The sequence below is a fragment of the Erigeron canadensis genome, chromosome 1, assembly GCF_010389155.1.
Source record: "Erigeron canadensis isolate Cc75 chromosome 1, C_canadensis_v1, whole genome shotgun sequence".
Classification (NCBI taxonomy): Eukaryota; Viridiplantae; Streptophyta; class Magnoliopsida; order Asterales; family Asteraceae; genus Erigeron; species Erigeron canadensis.
The window spans coordinates 25051290-25074446 of NC_057761.1; the positions used below are offsets into that span (position 1 = coordinate 25051290).

A 23157-nucleotide genomic window follows, 5' to 3' on the forward strand; every position below is an offset into this window, starting at 1 on the left:
GAGAAAGGAAAAGCTTTTGAACATACATATCATTGGAGAAGACTAAAAAGTGCATAAAAATGGTCAACAAATAAAAGCGTCATGGTTTTTGCTCTTTCCACTAAAATCCATTCGAAAGAAGACTTTGTCTTTCTTCATTTCAACGTTCTAAGTTTTAACTCGTTTTCTTAGGACAACTTCATTCCCCGTTATACTCTTATATATACCCGTAAAGTTTATTTCTTAATTAATCTCAAGTCAAACTATAAACTAAAGCCGTTTGTTTAGAGGTGCAAATTAAGTTAATGGATCACAAACGAGTCATTGATGAGTTGATCAAAGGAAAAGAGTTTGCCAAGCAACTCAGGATTCATCTCAACAATTCGACATCGTCTTCTTATGAAGTCCAAGAATTGTTGATCCATAATATCCTTAATTCCTACGAAAAGTCGCTATCTTTACTTGCCACTCATGGAGTTCATCTATATCGGAGTACTAGTCACGAGTCCTATTTGCATTTCGAAAAAAGAGTCAAAAAGATGGAATCACAAGCTCCTTCGAGTCAAAGCCCACATAGCGAATTTTCAGACCTTGATCAATTTAAAGTTCCGAGTCACCAAATTTTTAGTTCCAAGAAGTAAGTCTCATGGCATTATAAACATGACATATATATTGTTTTGTTATTTGTAACACCCTTGTTTTGAATGTACATATATATTTGTAGGAAGAGTAGTAGTGATGAAAGCATGCAAAAGTTGAAAAATATTCAAGTGAAAGTGAATGGAGATAAGGGGTTTCAAGAAGCACTTGATGATGGTTATAGCTGGTCTAAGTATGGCCAAAAAGACATTCTTGGTGCCAAACACCCCAGGTATACATTTTGGATCCATTTAATCTATCTTTACATTCATGTAAAAAAGAAAACATGCATTATATATAGTTTCTTGAGTGTATTCAATTTTATTGGAAATAGAAAGCCTAAAAATAACCACCATAAAGGCATGAATCAACTATTAAAAGAGAATGATTAATGTGCCTAATCTATTTTCTAAAAAATGGTCTAAAAGAGAAATCAAACCACAAGCTCAAAGATAATTAATGAAAAACATATGTTATATAATGTATGAAGTAGACTTATTTTTAGACATATGAATAAGGTATATATCATTAATTACCGGTATATATCATTACCGGTCCAAATGTTCAATCTAGATCATACTCTATTTTTGAACAATCCATTTATAGACATAATTTTATTATTATCTTTAATATAATCCACAATCAATAGAAAGGAACCTCGTTACCCAAATAGATAGCAAACGATAAAATAACAGATAATATTAATTTAATATCGTATGTTATCCTTTTCTAGTGGATATGAATAAAAAATCTCTAATAGTCTTACAGAATTGGGCCTTAAAAAACTTGGGCCCTATGCAATAGCACACCTTAACTAGCCCAAGTCCTGCACTCCTGCAGTCCCGCTTAGCATATTCATACAAGAATAGGTTCATTTGAGATGTATTTTGCTGATAAAAAACATTTATATAAAGGGAAATGCTAAATATAGCCCTAAGGGCTATATTTAATGTGCATAAAAACTTGTACCTTCCATATTAAACGTCCGCCTCCTAATTTTCATGGTAAATGTACAAACAATTTATGCACCTTAAACACAGCCCTAAGGGCTGTATTTAGCAAACCCCTTATATAAATTGAGTAAATATAGTTATTATTATTTATTAAATCACAAAACAAACACTAATCAAGTATATTCTATTGACTCCATTAAGTTCTAGACATATAGAGCCTGTGGATCCAAGTAAGGCAAATCTTTATTGCCATTATTTTACGGGATTTGTTAACTGTTTTCAGGATATCAGTTAGTGGGTATTTAATAACCACTGAGTTTTTAAAAAATATCAATAATTGTAATTAATACTTATTAAAAGTGTATTTAATATTTATTAAATTAAGTTAATTCTTAACATTTTAAACCGAATTATAAATATCTGTATCCCCTTGTATTTTACAATTATATAATTTTCAATTGTAAAGTTCTAAGTTTGATTGGACAATATGGAGCTATTATGTATATCCATGGATTTTACGATAATTAATTAGGTTAAAGTAAAATGGAACAAATATTAGTATTGCGAAGCAAAAAGAGTAAGGAAAAGACGAAGTTTTAGCCAAGTCAACTTGAGTCTTCGTTGAATTGGACTGAGTTTAGTAAATTTTTTAATAAGTTGACCCACTTATTTTTTTTTGAACGCCAATAAAACCCGTTTTATTATTAATATTAACAAAACTACCAAGGAGTAGATTACAACGCAGATACAATTACACTTGGCAACCCGTCTATGCAACTACATTATAAAAGAAAACAACAGAGCAGTGATATCAACTAAATTTCATATACATGCATATTAAAGGGTTCTTTTTTTTCTTTTCATAATTTTGGGTTTTGTGGATTTGCCTCTTTAATTATTAAATTTATTTATCTTCGAATAAAAAAAAACTCAGTTATTTTTAGGAAATTTTTGGTCTTCCACACGAAAAATATTGATCTAAATTTCAACCAATTCATCTATTGACTCCTTTTTATTTAACATATGATGCATTTTCCAAACATTCTAATAAATTCATTTATTTTTTGTGAATTGCATTTTGTAGAGGTTATTATAGATGTACTAGTCGACAAACACAAGGTTGTCTTGCAACTAAACAAATTCAAAGAGTTGATGATGCTACCATTATCTATGACATTACTTACCATGGAAATCATACTTGTAAGCCTTCATCTTCGACACCACAATTAGAGATCCAAAATCAACCATCACAACAAAAGCAAGTCCTTAAATCCCTTGATATTATATCAACCTTCAAAACCGAAAACCTAGAGTGCCCTCTATACAACCTCCCTTTGACATCTACCTTTAATCTTCCAACGTCCGCAAACACTATTAGTCGTCCAACAACACCAAAATCAACCTATTACATAATGTCACCACACCGAGTTGGTTTGGGCCAGAAGGATGAGAACCCGGTTGCTTTGGAAACGGAACTAAACCACATTGTTTCAGCTCCCACATCTTTTAAAAGTTCTCTTGATGACGATTCAGGCTACACATTTGGTGATCCAGGATTTGGTAACGACATCAATTTTGACGATCCAACATTTTTTTGACTAAGGTAGTATAATTGGCATAAAAGATGGAAATTGTAGTTTTTGGAGATTGGAACTTAATTGGTTCCAAAATAGAGTATCAAGTTGTGTTTTTGTTGTTAATAGCATTCTATCCATGTGATATAAATTTTGTATTTTAACTTGAGTAACATTTTATTAATAGTAGCATCAGTTATTTCCTTTACACGTTACTTAGTTGTGGTGAGCAATTTCAAGTAAGAAAATTGTGCCTAAACTATTTTAATTATTAAATAAATATTTTGCCATTTTTTATATCAAAAGTAATTTCGAGCACTACAACATGAGAACAAAGGTAGGATTAAGCTGTCATTGTGAATCAAAGATTTCCCTCTGTTACCATATCATCCTGTAACAGGACTACAAGGGAGGGCCTTGGGCCTATCCTATTGGCCTTGTGTATATGCATATACAATACAATTAATATGATCCAGTAGGACCAGTATTCATTTCAGTTTTTGCTTTTAAGCACCAACACTTCTAGACTTCTAGTTGCGTAGACAAAGATATAGTCACTAGTCCAATATCGATTAATGACAAGATATTTTCTAATATCACATTTACTTAATGACACAATTTTTGTCAATAATAAGCTAAATCTGTTTAGTATTGTCATCATAGACGAAACTTTAAATGGTCTTAGTCATTATTGTTAAAATTATAAATGTAATGTGCAGATTTGTATTTTGTACTTAACTAGTTTTTTTGTCCCCGGGCGTTGCCCCGGGAGACATTACGTGACATGTAAACATGTGACAAAATTATATAAAATGAAATTTTCGTGGCAAAAGTTAAAAAGTTATGTGATAAAAAGTAAAGAAAAATGAAACGTTAGTGGCTGAAGTTGAAAAAATAAGAGTATAAAAAGTAAGTAGAACAAAACTTTGTGTAAAAAGTAGAAAAAATAAAAATGATGTGGCAAAAAGTAAAATGACGAAAACTTCGTAAATTTATGTGATAAAAAGTAAAGAGAATGAAACTTTCGTGACAAAAGTTAGAAAAACAAATGTATAAAAAGTAAATAACACAAAGTTTTCGTGCAAGAAATAAAAGATATAATAGTTATGTGACAAAAAGTAAAAGTTTAAAAGTTTCTGTGATAAAAAGTAAAAAGAATGAATTTTCGTGGAACAAATTAGAAAAATAAAAGTTTAAAAACTAAATAAAACAAAGCTTTCGTGCCAAAAATAAAAGAAATTAAATTTAAGTGAAATAAAGTTAAAAGTTTCCATCATAAAAAGTATAAAAATGAAACTTTCGTGACAAAAGTTAGAAAACATATGTTTAAAAACTAAATAAAAGCAAACTTTTGTGCTAAAAGTAAAAGAAATTAAAGTTATGTGACAAAAGTTAAAAGGTTAAAGTTATGTGGCAAATATTAAGAAACCTAAAATTAAAAGGTTAGAGTTAGCTGATAGGGACCATTGTTGTAACAAATTTAACGAAAGGGACTATAATTGCAGGAAAAAATTAACAGCCGTTAGATGATGAGGACCATTTCTGCAACAAATTTAACGACAGGAACTAAAAGTGTTGAAAATGTATGGTGCACGCAAACTGATTCATGTTTTTTAGTATATATAATAATATGTAAATGTTGTGCAAGTGTTGAAGGGGTTAGAATGTAACTTTTGTAATAGGTATATAAACCTTTCGATACATGCATTTTGTTAACTAAAGATGAGGACCTTGCGCAACACATTGTTTTCACTTTCTTTGGCAAAATTTTAACCAGTAGTTTTCATATGTGGCTCATATAATCACATGGTGACGGTACCATTTAATTTATTGTAACCGGACAACTGAATTATATCCAGCCAGCCGGTATCAATTTTTTATATGCTATCGGCTTTTAGGAACTATAAAGTCAAATACTTCTGTAAACAACATGGAAGAAACTTACATATATAAATAAACTCATGAATATTTAGATTAACAAGTTGAGAGTAGTGAATAAAGATGTTAAACTAACTGATTAAAGGAGAAATACAATTCACAACTTATCTATTACATGCAGTTACGTTGATAAATGATAGAAAATCTTACTCCAATCTTTTATTGTTATAAATAGATTGAAATAGATATATGTAGTTAGGGCGATAATTATGTAATCCTCCTTTGCCATCCTTGCTTCCTTAGATGATTGTACCGTGCTCTATAACATCATGCCCAATGCATAAGATACGATGTATCGGATATGGTCTTAAAGCAACAAAACCATCGTCTAATGAAAGGAGGCCGGTGGTGATAATTTGAACCAACAAACGTACGTACTAGCAAAAAGTGAGCTGAATGTGTTGCGCAAGGTCCTCGGCACTTAACTTGCATTCGATTCCAATCTACCAAAAGAAAAGCCACAAACGAGCAATGTTAGTATATTTGTACTTAACACAATTACCTCATAGGTTCTAGGTAAAATAAAACAAGTATTAAAGTAAAACAAATCAAATAATAGGTTCTGTTTCACTAAAACTCACCGTGCATTACGAAGTTCATTGTACATCAATATATATATAGTTGTGCTTCGTGAATCTTCATGCATCAGTTTTATCATGATCTAAGGGTCAAGATTTTATCCTATTTGTTTTTTTACTTTAATACTTGTTTTACAATAATCAACCTCATACATCAATGATATTTATACATGTCATGTTTTTCTATTAACAGCTAATTAATACACCATTCCTACTACTGCTTCTAAATTACCTCAAATATTTCTAAATGCATACACATATGCCGGAGATTGAATCATAAATTTCTCTTCTCTCTCAAAAGGTACGTATGAATCTCTATCAAGTGGGCTAACCCCACTTTGATATGAATTCTTTTCATGAACATTAACTAAAAACTACTAATACATATGTTTATTTAATGTTGTAGCCATACTCCAAAATAAGACAAAGTTGTCAGTTGGTGTGCTGTACAGACTTAATAGCTAGACATGGTATTAAATTTTCAGTCACAAACAAAGATGGAGTACCCTTTTGAAATCTGAAGTTACATATATTGTTATAATTTCTTTCTTTTGTGTCTCTTATAATTAAATTTATTATATATTGTGGTACATATAGTTTAGCATTTATAGATATCAACTTGATTTCATGAATTATTGTCTGTACCCTATCTGCTACCTTTGTTGTTACCTCTTTTATCTCCCAAATCTACCTTTCTGAACCTCCTTTATTACCCGGCCACTGTGCCTTATTTACTGTGTCTCATTTCTGTATGTATGCGTGGATGCTATAAAGAACAGAATAAGCCAAAAAATCCAAGCAAGAACAAGTTCAAATATGTTTTTTTACAACTGTATTTGTCAATACAACTATACAAATAAAGTGGTCCACCAAAAAAATACATGAAGAGAATGATGTTTTCTTCTAAAACACTAAAGGAAATTGCATTGCTCTCTCCAATTACTATTGATTGTTTTTGGATTATAAAACTTAATTTTTATTAACTAAGCAAATTAACTATTGTATTTGGCCCTTTTGTGAAAATCAGCAACAGGTTAAATTTTAGGATATTCCTACATAATACTAAAGTCATTAAACTGTAATGAGCTCTAAAATACTTGATCTAGCTACCTAATCATCTGTTTCAGATTGTTATGTTACGTTTCAATCTACTATTTGGTTAAACGGTATATGAATGCATCGGTAATAATTAGAAATATATATATTCTTATAAATATTTGAAGTAATAGTATTTAGATAAAAGATCACTAATTGAGATATAATTAACTCAATATATATTCATATCATCTAGACATTCTTTTAAAGTTCACAGTAAGAATAGGTTTTTTTTTAATAATTTTGTTTATGGATTAATTAATGGCATATATATTGCATGTTACATATATTTGTAATCATTGTGTATATATTGAGATACGCCTTGAAGAACAAATAAGCATACATATATAGGATTTACCTGGAAAAAAAATCATGTGAAACATAAATGCAACCTAGTACTCATGCAATACATGAAAATAAAAATGCTTCTTCAGAAAAAATTAAATAAGGCTTTAATTAAATTAAAGAATGATACGAGTAGTACGATCTAACCTTTATGGTAAATGCATTAACCATTTTTTCATCAACAATGTTGATTGTAGCCTGAAGAATTTCAAGAGACAAATCTTCAAGAACCGAAATGATCTTGGTCGCTTGGCCTGGTAACCGCGGTGATAGAGTCTTTAAAACAAGGTTAGGGCCCGAAAACTTAACCTCAACATCAGCAAAGGATGACTTTGAATTTGCAACAAGCTCGTTGATGGTGTCGGAATTTGATGAAGAGTTACAAGGTGAGGCTGGTGGGATAGTACTAGCCATGAATGATGGTAACTTGTGCCGGTATGGGCTTGCTGACTGAGGGGTTCTTGGGCTTATCGGTAAGGTCGGTCTCGGGCTCAAAGGTGGTTTTCTAGGGCTTAGAGGTATGGTTCTAGGGCTTGAAATGAACCTAGGGCTTAAAACATCAGTGTAGATTTTTCTTTGCTTTTTTGCTTCTAGAGATTGTAACACTTGTTGTAATTCAGTAATGTAATCAATCACTCCTCCAATGATTGATGCTTGATCACCCTACAAGTTGCATAGTTAAACACAACATAGATTACGTACATGTACAAAAAGTATATAGGTGTTTGATATTGCTTATTAAAACTACTAATATTGTTTTAGAAATATAGATAAGCAGTTTCGGATCATCAACAAATTGTAAAACTCATTATTTGAAAACTGCTTATTTCATCTACCGATCAAATAAGCAGTTTAGATGAGTAATAAGAAACACTCTTATTTTTTTATAATAATTTGTTTAATATTTTTATCTAAAGCAAGGTATAAACTGCTTATTTAATCTTAAATAAGCAGTTTAGATGAACAATAAGAAACACTCCTAATTTTGATAGTAATTTTTTTAATATTTGTATGTAAAGCAAGCCCAAATATTCTCTAGCTAGAATTTTATGTTAGTGCATGAATAAAAGGGATACCCTTTTAACATAAAAACAAGGCATGAGTGACCGAAGAACGGTTAAGTGTTCGTTCATTTGTTTTCTCCGGTTTCTCTCGACAGTGACATGATTCATCTTCAAAGGTCCATCCGAGTTTTCACCGCCTTCTTCTCCTCGTGGCGACACCTTTTGTCTCTTAGTTTTCGGTGAGATAGTCTCCATGCCACTTGAAGAAGTTGATTTCTGGGACACCAAACCACCATCCTTCACACCACCAGACGTCTCATCTATCAAAGACGGGAACTCATCTGACACACCTTCTAACGCCTCGAGAATACTAAAGATGTCGTCTGGAGACGCAACTCCTGCCGACAAGAATTTGGTTCCACCAAATTGCTCGGCAGAAGTATCAAAAAAAGAAGATAAAGAAGTGGACTCGCTTACCATTTTGATTGTGAATGAATAAAATTAGGAGAAAATGGTAGTGAACACGATAAGAACAAAGATAGAAGGTCGAATGTTATATGGAATTGAATATGTGTGCAGGGAATTGAAGGAGGAAGATGGTTAATTGGTTCCTTTTGGAATCTTGTGAAGATCGAGAAGAAATCAGGAGATATTAATAGGCATCTGATTTTGGAAAGTGACTTCTCTATCGATATCATCTTCTCTTTCATAAATAAAATCATGTTTTTCCTAACCCTAGGTACACTTTTTGTGAAATGTATGTGTCGGTACTGTTTTACTCAAAACAATTTCACTGTTCAGTCATTACATTTGTTTTGTTTCTCTTGTGTCCAAGTAATTGTTATCTATATATAATTTTTCATAAACCCAGCCTACAAGGAAATCTAACACCACAACAAGTTAGTAATTAATTTTACACACTTTATTTTTACACAATTTTGAAAAATGTGTAAAACTTTGTTGAATTGTTCACGCTTTGAAAATGTGTACAAGTAGTATGTATTTAACTAGTGCATTAGGGGCACTAGTTAGCAAATCAATTAAAAGTGTGAAAAAAGTTACAAGCTTCACATTTAATAGTGTGAAGAAAAAATGTTCACGCTAATAAGTTTGTACAAACTTTTACTTTATGCACTTATAAGTGTAAAGATCATTTCTTCGCGAATGTACAAAATGTACACACTAATAAGTTTGTATAAATGATTTTTCAGTGCATAGAAATCCCCCGCGAATAAATTGATTTATACATTTAAAAGTGTGTACAAATCTAATATTGTACACTTTCACATTTTTAATAGTGAAACATGTAACCTTTTTCCGCACTTTTTTCGGTAGATTATTTATCCACACTTTTAATTACGAACGATTTAACAAAATTTTACGCAGTGAATAGAAAAAGTACATATAAACGATAAATTTGTTGTAGTGCAAGTTGCAATCGCAGAAGTAAACTTCCATCTCCTAGATCCAATCATGCACAGATCTTTCTATAAATTGGAAGCACTTTGCATCAGCACCAAACTTAGACTCTATTGTGTACACAAAGAGTGTATAATTATCATCAATCATCATTCTATCTATTGTTTAATTAGCTAGGTGTGATTAAGGGCGGTTGCTATGAGGCTTTATTCTTCCGTCAGCGTCAACATAAATCCCTCCTTAAAAAGCCCCCAAAACACGCATCGCCTCTTTTTTTTTTAAAGGTGAATTTTGCTTGAAACTTCGTGTCATGATTCGACAACGGGAGGTATAGTATACGTTGTGTTAATCGAGTCCGCGCTAGAGAGCTCTCTCTCGAAGTAGAAATGTCTATTTCAAATATCCGATGGAAGAAAACCCCCTATTAATCCGGCCGAAGGCACGATGATTAATAGAGGTAAACCTTGTCCCCTCAGACTTGAACCTGAGGATACCCAAATCAAACCAACATAAAGAGACTTAATTCCTATGTCCTCCTCAAGGCTTGAAGACAAGACCTCATGTAAGGCTGGGGGGAGAGCTTACCCACTCCTCCCCTCCCCGATTTTTCTTCTCTTCCCTTCCCCTCCCCTAATGCTAGGAGCACCTCGCCACCCCTCCCCGGCCTCCCCTCCCCACCCTTTTCTATTTAAATTCATTTCTATTTATTTATAAAACTAAAACATTTTATTTAATAAATTAAAACAAATACAACTTAAAAACACAATTAAAACACATAACTTTATTCTAACACACAAAAACAAGTAAAACATACAACTTAATCAACATAAACAAACAACTAAGGCGCCAGTCATCCGTACTGCTTACAAAGGGCGCGTTTCTGCGCCAAAACCATCTCCTCGGCCCGCTGAGGTGATCGTGTGGCCTGATCACGAAGTCCATATCTTTATGTCGCTGCTGACTCTGGACCATCCGTGTCATTTCCTTCTCCCGTTTCTTCCTAGCCTCTTCCACCGCCATATAGTTATCCATCATCGCCTTCTGCATCTGCATCTTCATCTTCTCCTCCCTAGCTCGTTTTTTATTCTCATTGTCGCATTTCAACTCCGCGACCATCTTCAAGAACTCCTCAGATGTAGTAGAGGCGGAAGTAGCAGCCTGCTTACCCTTAGCTTTACGGCGGGGTGGCACGGGTCTAGCAGCATGTACTGGTGCATCCATATCGTTCCCACCCTCATCTTCTTGCTCCAACTTGTCCTCATTCAAGTAAATATGGACCGATGCCTCCCCGGATGAACGTGATTGACATTTGACCATTCCGTTCTTGCCCTTTTGCTACCCTACTCCTCACAAATCCCCTCCAAAGTAAGAACCTCCGACCATTTCGGCCCTTTCCTCAAAACTTGTCACGCCTCTACATGCGGAAACCCGGAATTGTTATTGTATTTCCGCATATACAATGCCACGGCCGCCTTAAACACATCCTCGTCATTTTGGCCACTCAACATCTTATTTTCTTAAGATTGTAGATACCACAAAAACCCGACACCTTATGCTTCAAATCCTTCCATTTTGACCGACACATTTCCGGGGTACGTCCCGAATCACGTTTCAAGTGTTCGTCCATCTGAAACTTCACCTTTTCCAAAATGAACCCGCCGTTTGGGCGTTTCCGACGTATGGATCCTCGGAAATGTTTAACCAAACTTTTGTCAAACACGCCTCTTCATCCTTCCCCCAATTTCGACACCCTCTTTTACCTTTAACTGAGACTTGGGTCTCGGGTATTGCTTCCTCTTCTTCCTCCTCGACCTCTTTTTCTTCTTCTTCTTGAACCTGTTGACTTTGGCTCGCGAATTGTGATGATGAACCACCCACGAATTGCGAAAACCCGGGTTGATTTTCATTCGTGAAATTCATAAACCCGGTATTAATTTGTTGGACACTTGACGGGATGGATTCGAAAAACAATGGATCCATTCCATTAAAGAAATCATCGACGGGTTGTGGCCTATACACATTTTCGGTCGTGTTTCCTTGCGAAGGAGAAGGTGGCATAACATCGTGATTGTTTGGAGGTGCTGGGTTTCTGCGTTTTTTTTGTAGATTTGCGAAAGATAGATCTTTTTGTTTCTTCCATCTATTCATTTTTGTGATATTTGATTGTATGGATTGAATGAAAAAATAAAAGAAAAGAGAAAGAAGTCGAACAGAACAAAGAAAGAAAGAAAGAAAAAAGAAGAAGAAGAGACAGAGAGAGAGGAAGAGAGTCGTTGTGGTGGGCCCCGGTGGCTTTTTTTTTAACCTAGTAACGGTCGAATGAAATGGCAGGGGAATAGGCACGGCGCTCCCCACTTTCCTCCCCACCCCACCGGTACCGGAGGGTCGGCGCGGTGTGCCAACCGGTACCAGTCCGGTACCAGTTCCCTCCCATACCCACTCCGTCCAGCCTAAAGGGGATGGTTTTTCAACTATCTAAGCTCTATTCTTCATCTCATCCTCAATATTTTATTATTTTATTTTATTTACACAAAATTATATAAACACTTTTATTGATAAAAAAAAAATTACATCAACATTAAATAAAAACATTATACTAAAAATTAGACTCGGAATTTTAAAAATATAATCAATAAAAAACAACAGATTATCATTAACAGTAGTTTTTCGGAAGGTTCCAACCGTGTTCAATTAGAGCATTTACGAAGTTCATGGTGCACCTTTCTAGCTATTTGTAACTCTCCATACATTCGAAGTTGTGTTATGACCACCAATCACCGCCGCCATTACATCGCCACCGTCACCACCACCACTTATCACCACCATCGACGTCTTCATTATACCTCCGCATTACATGAAAATACATTTCTAGTAATGCTTTAATCCAAAGTCAATTTGATCCATAATCAATTAAGAGTTAAATACTAAAAAGAGGTTTAACTACTTATAATTTTTGAAGAGGTGCGGATTTTTAGCTCAAATATGACATTAATCATTTATTTAAATATAAAAGTTAACATAAGATATATAATAACACAAGATAAGATATACTACATGATAACAAAATTCTTGATGAATCTCATTGGTGACAAAAACTCTAGCTATATTGTAACTAAACTGTCCACATTAATATATTATAATCTTTATAAAATCTTTTTACGTTAACAGTAACTGTTAGTCGTATCTTTTGGTTAGTGATTAATATAACTTTTAAGGAAAATATATATTAGAGAAGTTCAAACATGATACACAAGATCAATATATGGTTGATTATTTTCTACCTTTACCTATATTAGCATATATAGGTCCTGGGTTCTAAACCATCACCTTGCATTTTTTTATTTTTTTTACTTAATGTGGAGTAGACTAACCAAGTTGTACCTTTTTTTTGTTTTATTATTGTTGTAGCTTTTTTAGTTTAAAACTTTAAATTAGTTTGTGCGTTTAGATTTCTAACGATATCTTTATCTATTTTTTAGTTAGTATGTTATGTAAATGTTAGCTTGCATTTTTTGAGTTTTTATTTTTATTTTGATTTATACCATCACTTTTAATGTGGTAAAATTTTAGTGTTTCACATTTTAACCATTAAATCTATTTTAAGACTTGTGTATTCTTAGTTTCATACTTTCATACCATAAAAGATTATTTTCGAAGATTTATGATGCTGCAGTTTAGGTTTTTTTTTCATTGTCAAAATTTTTAGCTCCTTTTTCTTTTATCTTCCTTGAAAGTATGAAATTTTTTATTTCCCCACCAAAGGTTTGTGTTCTACCATTTACTTTGTATTGTTTAACACTGTGTTTTTTGGTACAATAATACGGTTGACATATTAAAAATGACCTACATTCAAGTATATGTCTGATTGTTATCTCCGGCTAACGGACGGTTATAACACTAGTTACACTATAACAAATAAATCATTGTAACTAGTCCTGAACACCGGTTTCAGGCGAAACCGATTTCTAACCGACTGAACTGGTTATTGGTCGATAAAACCAAAACGGTGTAGACCAAAACTCAGATCAACTTTTAACCAGCATTGTGAAGTGGAGTGCTCAACCGGTATAATCAGATTGGGACGGTTTCTAACCGAGTCTGTTAGAAAAACCGATTAATAACCGATTATTTATATATGAACTTTTAGTTTCTACGTAATTCATTATTTGGTCAAAATACTCAGACATATTTGCCAATTAGTCAACACTCGGCCTATATATTCAGCATATTTTGAGTCGGCAAAAAAGATTGTAGTAATTATTAATAATTTACTTAAAATGGCTAAAAATGACAAACAATTCAAAGTTTTTCATTATTAATAATTCAATATTTTGGTCACATAATTGCTAATAACTCATCAACACTTATTCAACAACTTAATTGGTAATAGTTCACGAATTTACAAAAACTATTCGTCGTAGTTGCTAATATTTCAATTAAAAATGGCTAAAAATTCATGTTAACTTTTCACGGTAGTTGCTAATAATTCAACATTTTGGTCACGTAATTGATAAATATTTAACACTTAACCCAAATATTTGACGTAATTGATAAGTATATATGATTTGACAAAAGTAATCAACGTAATTATATATATATATATATATATATATATATATATATATATATATATATATATATATTAAAAACAAAGGTACGGAAATGCGTGTAAAAAATGGTAACGGGCCATTTTATTTTTCTTTGGACCCATTTTCATTTTTTTAATGGGCCGCTTCATTTTCTTTTAGACCCATCTTATATTCTTAATTTTGATATTGACAAATTATGTTTTGATCTTTTAAATTGCTTCCAATTTATTTACAAAAGATCACTTATTAATATATATATATATATATATATATATATATATATATATTAAAAACAAAGGTACAGAAATGCGTGTAAATAATAGTAACGGACCATTTTATTTCTTTGGGCCAATTTTCATTTTCTTAATGGGCCGCTTCATTTTCTTTTTGACCCATCTTATATTCTTAAATTTGGGCTTGACAAATTATGTTTTGATCTTTTAAATTGCTTCCAATTTATTTACAAAAGATCACTTATTTTAATTGTATATTATTATTTTTTAAGTTTGTAACATTTTTAAAAAGGGGAAGGGAATATGAAGCTGTTAGGCACCTAAGTTGGGTGAAAAATTTCTCACATATCTTATATTAAACCATAAAAATCATAGGGGCCAAACATTTATTCAAAAATTAAAATATTGGTATGTGAGAGGTTTTTCACCCAAATTGGGTGCATAACAGCCTCATACTCACTTTTCTCTTTTTAAAATTATTTCATCTTAGTACAAGTGAACTATTACATAGTATATATATATATACATAACAGTAGGGTGTATGTTTTCAATATATACACCTAACCATCTCAGAAAAATTTGTTTGCAATACTTATTAGTTTCAATGTTATTTCGGTTGATGTTTTATTATTATGGATTATTTTGGTTTCACTTTCTATTTTTCAATGATTTGGGAAATTAGCTTTAATTATGTTTGTATTATTATTTGGTTTTTTTATTTTAAATATTCTATTTTCATACTTATTATCTTTTAATTTATAAAATATATTAATCTGTTATAAAATTATACCGTCGAATTTTTCTAACTTATAATTACTTACCCATTAAAAAAACAATATCAACTCAGGTTTTGACCTAAATAATGTTTCTAAAAGCATGTAATAATTCTTACATAGTACGGAACGTAATAAATATAATGTCTCCCGGGGCAACGCCCGGATAACGTATCTCGTTGCTAGTATATATAATTGGTAACTGATTGGTATCATAGTTGGCCCATTCACATAATGTCTGCTTACGGCCCAAGCCCGTGATTTTAGATTCGTACACAGTGCTCGTAGTGTAGACTGTAGACTGTAGACCGGGAGCATAGCGCTCCATAAGAAATGAGGTCCCTAAAAAGCCAATTTAATGTTTTAATTTATTAATATAATAATAATTGGTTTTTTTTACGTCAATCATATACTCTTACTCTGTAGTCAGTAAAAGTTGATAATTTGGAAATATAAGAACAAAAAATAAAATTTTCATATACCTTATAACATATATTTATTTCTAACATCTTGCTAATTGTTAATGAATATTTACTGTTGAAAAAGAAAAAAACTAATAACCTTTGTAGAATGGACACACAATAATCAGTTGTTAAGAATAAAAGTTATATATATGTTGTAATATATATATATTAAGTCATAAATCTATTATTGTATCTAAAAACTTTAATGGATTAGATTTATTTGAAAAAAATATGACTGATAGGCATGGATCAGTTCATCTGTTTTGCATGCATGCATCTATTACCACTATTTAATTCATGCCATTTACTGAATTTGAATTTAGTTAAAATAGTGGTCCCTTCATTCTTGGGCATCATCTCTTTTGCTTTCTTTGAAGGTAGATTGAATGACAATTAGTTCTATCTGTAGTAGACTCTGAATCAATATATATATATATATATATATATATATCTAAAACTGTAAACATATTAAACGTTCGATGAATAGTTCATCAACTATTTGATTCAATGCCTGATCGACATCGAACTACCGATCAAAAATAAATCTAAATACCTTATACTAGATAGGGTAATTGGATATAGTTTCCACGAGAAGCATATGTGGTTATAATCAAGTTGAACAATTTCGATTGGTTTTGACGATAATAGTAAAACTAAATTTGATTGACTAAAATGACAATGAAAATTAATTAACTAGACTTATGCTAATTAAACTACGCAATAATAAAAATAAGATTGTAGAACAGTAATAAAAAGGCGCATGCCTCCCGGAGTCCCGGCTCCTGGATAATTGAATAAACTAGTTTAACAAACCCAGTGAACTATTTGTTCCAAATCACATAGACATAATTTGTTAAGTTGAAATAAATTATTTTGGGCACAACCTATGTTTACCACACAACTTGTCTTAATCCCTAATCTAGTTGGACTCGGCACAAATTGTTGACTCGCAATAGACTGTCTTACAATAATCAAATAACAACTTCAATAAACAAATATTCAATTACTTGCATAAATTACCAACAAAGAATTAATGTTCATAGAAATAAATAAAAAGTTTGCTAAACATAGTTAAACAAGAATCATTCACCAGAAGAGATAACGAGAAGTTTAGCCGGACATCTCCATCTTCAAATCTTCAATGATTGATGAAGACAACCTTTGATGCATGATGGAATGATGGTTGGAATAATTATGAATGATGTGGGTGTTATGGGGATGTTGCAAGGGTTTAGATATGACGAAATACCTTAGAAGCAGCCCCAAAGTCAATTGGAATAAGTGTCTTCTGGCCCTAGGGTTTTAGAGGGGTATTTATAGGTTTTCGGATAAACCCTAGTTGAACCGACCTTGGGAGCGGCACTGGTAAGGTCCCCAGCGGCGCTGGTAAGCTTCAGGATCACTTTCAGCAGCGCTAGAAAGAAATGAGCGGCTCTGGAGGCTTCAGGTTCAACACGACAGTTGTAGATCTTTCTCTCGCCTTTTTGTGGATTGCTTACTCGTCAGAAACAGAGTCTGTATGAAGAAGTTATGCCCAAAATACTAACACATGGTCATTGGCTTCATGTTGGCATAAGTTTCTTCATCTTAAGTCTTGAATCTCGACCCGAATCTTAATCGAACCATCATTTATCTTCCATTAAGTCCTTTATCATCATTTTTTGACGTTTTCCTTCATTCCACGAGCAATGAACCTGAAATCACATATACATGTTATTGAATATCATAAGTTCACTCAAAAGACTATAAAATGGTCAAAACTAGTGCGGTAAAGTCTTTAAAATTGTCAATCATCAGTGCCGACTCAAGCTTTTTTTGTGGCCTTAAATAAGATCAATTTTGGAGGCCTAGTTTTTTAGCTTACGGAAAAAACGTACTTGCAGTTAACTTTTTAATTCTTTTCGAATTACCACATTTATATTGACGATATCGGTCCGACATTGACATTCAATAAGGAAATTTAGAAAGTGAGAAGTCACTAATTCACAAATTCACATAATCAAGGATGAAATTACATAGAAATAAATTAACATAAATAAAAATCAAAATTTATAAAAACCACATAAGGAGCTGCGTTTAATCTTGCTTTCCCTTTTTATTTAGGCAATTCTTTTCCCCATTGGTTTTAGCAACAGCCCGCTGCTGCTTTTATAGTTCTATTTTAGATTACATATAAAAGCTTTTAGCAAAAATTGGAGGGCCTTTGGGTTTTGGAGACCCAAAGCCCATGCTTGACTTTAGTATACAGTTGGATCGGCTCTGATTTGATTGAGAAGTTTGTTAAATGAAATATGAGTAATATGAGTAAAATTTATTAGTGTAGTTAAATGAACGAACAAGAACTCTAAACTTATGTTCATTCATATTTCCATTCATGAATGTTCGATTATGATCTATTTGTGAACATTTATTTTCATTTGTTCTTATTTTAATTTGGTTCTCATTTGATTGTCACCATATATATATATATGGGACCCTTATTTTGAGAAACTTTTTTTTAAGAACCGTAAGAACTCCTAAATTTCATATTGGATCACATGTTTTTTTTGTTCATTCACATGTGAAAGTCATAAAAATATATGTTGTGGAAGAATTTTTTTTTTTTCAAAACCTTATATATAGTCGTTTATCACATGTGAACAAAAAATGTAAACAAATTCATTCACAAGTTCACAAAAGGCTATTTTAAATGTTTCTTAAAAAATTTTCTTTTACAACATACATTTTTATATTATTTCATATGTGAATGAATAAAACAAATATGTGAGAAAATACATATTTTAAGAGTTCTCATAGTTTTTACAAAAAAATGGTTCTCAAAATAAAGAAACTCTCTCTCTCTATATATATACTAGATTGGTGCCTGTGCAATGCAACGACGGTAACGGCGCGGTGATGGTGTGGTTATTAACGTAAAAGTAATTTCATTACGTTTGGAGATGTGATAAATTGTTGTCTGAGATATGGAAGGGGGGAGAATTTGAGTTAGGGTTTTCGCTATGTGTTTTTGCGTGAGAGAGATAGAGATTGAATTTTTTTTAAGGGCATGTTAGTCACAGTCAATAAAATAGAAATAAACATGTATTAAGATGGAGGGTAAATGTGTCATTTCAGGTTCTTAGAATTAAAGAGTATAAATATATATATATAGTGAAGGGATCAAGTGAGAACCAACATATATGGTGAGAACCGTGAGAACCATTATAAAACCATCTCTAAGGTTTTTGTTCTTAAAATTAAGGGCTACACCCGTACCGTATCAACCCGCCACCATCTTTTGGATCACTGCCCATCAAATCCATATCATTCTTATATGCGTCCGATGACAACCCCTTTAGAATGGATGAGGGCAACGCCCCTACCGTATCCATACGTTTTCCATTCGTTTTCAACACGTAACGCATATGATTTTTTACAAAAAATAAAAAACAATTTTTTTTTTTTAAAAAAAATAATAATAAAAAGCCACACCAAAAAAGGCAAAAGTGGGGTGGGGGGGGACTAGTGGTTCTCAAGGTTCTCTCCATATTTGTTGTTCTCACATTAACCCTACCCTATATATATACATAAATTAATATATATATATATATATATATATATATATATATATATATATACTAACACGGTACCCGCTCAATGCGGCGGTGGTCATGGCTGTAACACCCCGCTAAAGCGGAATATACGGGATGTACAGATAAGCACAAGCACGCACAGTACAAGTTCAAACACAACCTACAACATTAAGGAATAAGAAGTATCATAAGTTATTACAGCATTTGGGAAAAACCTTGAATTAGATAATATTCCAAAGACAGAACAATTATCTTAAGTACTCTTTGAACTCAGAACAGGAACAAGCAAAAGGAAGTCTTCACAGCCACTAATCTTGAACGCATGAACAATCTCCATAGAAGTAAGCTGGAAGTAGGAAGACTCCTATGCTAAGAGAACTAAGAACCTAGCCTGAAAAGCATGTAAGTTCAAAAGGGTCAACTACAAAAGTAGTTGGTGAGATTCACATAAAGTACTTATTATTTATACATAATATTAGTATGTATATTAAGAACAAGTCATAAGATCTGTACGTCTGTCAAAAGTACTTTGTAATATCAAGAATAGTTTTGGAATATGTATTGTACTTAATATGTATGTATATAATTACTGCTAACCCGATTGGTCAATGATGAACGATAATGAATCATTAAGCTCACAATAACAAGTAAGCTACAAGCATGATCTAGATCAAATAAGTACAGATAATATGCATCCTCCAGAACTGTAGAGAATGAGGGTGGACCTACCCTAACAGCGCTGTCCATAATTACCTACGGTTCATTCCCTGAACTGTGGGATATGAATTGATAGCAGTAGAAAATAGAACCCATACATAGAACAATAAGTTCATACAGCGAACATATAAGTGATACAAATGTATTCAAGATCCTGCCCATTCAAGATCTAGAATACAGTTTCAGAGAATAAGTATGATGATAGGAATGTATTCAGATCCTGCCCATTCAAGATCTAAATACACTCAAGAGAGTATGAAGATATGGATGTATTCGAGATCCTGCCCATTCAAGATCCCAACACACCACAGAAGATAAGAATAGTAATAAGGATGTATTTCAGAATCATTTTATCAATAGTCTGTACGTTCATAAAATAGTACATAGAACAGTTTTAGATCATATGTACATATATTTATATATATACATTTAAGTACGAAATACTTTTCATAGGATCATATAAAAGTACGTAGAACAGTTCAAGAACATATATATATATATATATTTTTATATATATATAATTTAAGTACAAAAATAGTTTTCATGCTTTTCAGTCCCCGATAAAGAACTTTGAACAGAATGTACGAAAAGGGGATAAGTGAACTCACAGTGATCTGGTACAGTACAGTTATCGAGCAGAAAGGATAAGCACAAAGATAGATATTATTATATCTATCGAAGTCCAAGCACGTCTTGTCTGAGGCCTAAGTACACGTTGTAATTCATATAATGGGTACATATATTAGACTTGGTGATTGATTAATCACGAAAATGTTCTTGATGATCCGATGATTTGGGTCCTTTGAAGATCTTTGAACGTTTTGACTCAAAAGGGTTTAAATGAACTTTAAGTACATGTACTGGACTCGAACTGAACGTTTTAGAACTCACACATAAATACTTATTGTGTTAAAGAGTCGAACAAGTCGTAAATAATGAACTTTTAGTCTTAAGAACTCAGTTATTTGTTCATAGCACTCGTACCTTAATAATCAAGATCGAACATGTCTTTAGTGGGCATAATTAAGGTGTGCACAATGAATGTTGGTCTAGGTCGATTCAGGAACTAGCTTAGATGTTATCTTATAGCCTTGAATGTACTTAATCCGAGATTAATTGAAGCAACGATTGGTTGGGTTGATTAATGATCAAGTACAAGATCAGGTCACATAAGAAATTATAGAACAATAAGGTCTAGGGTTTTGGTGTAAGATTTGTTCTAGCTTCAAGTTCAGAACCATGTTAATATTCTTCGGGCTCAAGACCGTTTCACATTTGTCATTTAGATCGTCCTTCTGTTGCACAGCTTTAGATCGTTTCTCTGTCGCACAGCTTTAGATCGTTTTAATGTTGCTCAAATTTAGATCGTTTTAGTGTGGCTCAATTAGATTGTTTTAGTGTGGCTCAATTAGATCGTTTTAGTGTGGCTCAATTAGATCGTCCCTCTGCTTAATCATTTAGGTCGTTTCACTTGCATAGCCTATTTAGATCGTTTTGGTTCAGGTCAATAAGATCGTTTCATGCTCACGAGTTTAGATCGTTTCACCTCTCATTAGTTTAGATCGTTCCATAACTCAGCCATTTAGATCGTTCTAACTCATCCATTTAGATCGTTTTACTGTCAAAGCTTTTAGATCGTTTTACCCAATTCGTAAACAAAACAAGATCGTTTTCAAAATAATAGTTGAGCAAAACCGATTCCAAGATCAGTTACCCAATAAACGAACCAACACATTACCACACCACACAAGACTGAACGAATCAAGAACCATGAACCAAGGAGGATGTCTAGGATAATTTTGAGGGATTTAGATCGTTTCTCAAGTCCTTCATTTAGATCGTTTCATGCTAGAAACGGGCTGAACACAGACCAATGTACAACCGATTGTCTAAATCGATTTCAGAACTAGTTGGAACCAAATACAAGCACATATAAACATATTAACATTATTTCATAACACCTTTATTGGTTTCCAAGATCAAATATCACATGAACACTTTGAACTTCAAGAACAAGTTATGTTCATTTTTGAAAAATGGGTTTTGTAATTTAATCACGTTATGACCCAAATTTGTTCACCAAAATGATGTTAAACACATTTAGACACAAACCCATTGCTTATAAACATGATTTCTTAACAAAAAATCGGACCAAATCATCAAGAACAAGAACATAAAAAGTACACTTTTGTTTTGATCAAATTCTCAAAAGAGGTTGTTATTACCTGTGATTTGATGCTAGAAACGTGTTTTGATCGTCACAAGGAACCCGAAAGTACAAATGATTTCACTTAACCAACCCAAAATCAAGATGGTGATTTTAGTGTGTGAAAATGGTGGTGGAGATGTTCCTGACTATGTGTTTTTAGAGAGAGAGTGAGAAATGGAGGTGATGAATGAATAGTGAATTTTCTCATACTACAACATTCTATTTATACCTTTTCCAAATGAATGCACTAGGTATTTCCAAGGGACTACTTGTGAACATTTTGCACTAGAACACTTATGGACACGAACATTTATGAACCGAATCTTCATATTTTATCGAATTAATTCATAATCCGTCACATAAATCAAGATTTAAGATCTAACTGACCTTCAAATAAGCACATATTTTGAGTCTAAAGTATGTCAATAACTTAAGTAGATTGGACTGTCTAGCCGTTCAGATGGCGAAAGTATGATCTAAGAACTTAATTAGGATATTCGTAAGGCGGTTGTTACAATGGCAGCGACGGTGAGGTAGTGGGGGCGTGACTATTAATAGTAGAGGCGTCGTCGAATGGTATAGATAATTGACGTAAAAGGTTAATAAATATATTTTAAAGAAATATAAAGCAAATAGGGTTTTAATTTTCAATTTCAACAATGTACAAATGATAATGCATGATGTACCATACATCAACGCCTACAACTTTCTCTCTCCTACATAAATCATTTTATTCCTCTAATTCTTTCAAAATCTTTTATCTCAAAAACCGTACATCGATAATTATAAAAATTATATGGGTGTTCTTAAAATTTCATTCTCTTTCATTAGAGATGTCATTCGATATACTTTCGACGATTTTTTAAATCCGAGGGCGGAGCCCAAACGGCTAAGGCATTTGGCTATGACACTCTATCACATATCACCTCTTATGACCTATCACATGTCACCTACCTATGACCCTCACCATCTTACCGCCGCAACGCGCGGGTACTTGCTCTCGTTTTAAAGAAAAAATAATTGATGGTGTAATTTAATCATTAAGGACATTTTAGACAATTTCTCTTATGTAATTT

The 23157-nt window shown here is 32.6% G+C and overlaps 2 protein-coding genes across 2 annotated transcripts; one reads left to right on the plus strand and one right to left on the minus strand.

Moving 5' to 3' along the window:
* Window positions 1-238: 238 nt before the first annotated feature.
* On the plus strand, window positions 239-3348 carry LOC122585610 (probable WRKY transcription factor 41). The gene is made up of 3 exons (XM_043757732.1): window positions 239-616; window positions 704-850; window positions 2656-3348. The coding sequence occupies exons 1-3, from the start codon at window positions 285-287 to the stop codon at window positions 3167-3169; spliced, it is 993 nt and encodes a 330-aa protein (XP_043613667.1). The 5' UTR covers window positions 239-284; the 3' UTR covers window positions 3170-3348.
* Window positions 3349-5139: 1791 nt separating this feature from the next.
* Window positions 5140-8709, minus strand: LOC122585444 (transcription factor SPEECHLESS). Its single transcript, XM_043757576.1, has 3 exons — window positions 8178-8709; window positions 7249-7764; window positions 5140-5526 (listed from the first exon to the last, which is right to left on the minus strand). The coding sequence occupies exons 1-3, from the start codon at window positions 8583-8585 to the stop codon at window positions 5461-5463; spliced, it is 990 nt and encodes a 329-aa protein (XP_043613511.1). The 5' UTR covers window positions 8586-8709; the 3' UTR covers window positions 5140-5460.
* Window positions 8710-23157: the final 14448 nt, after the last annotated feature.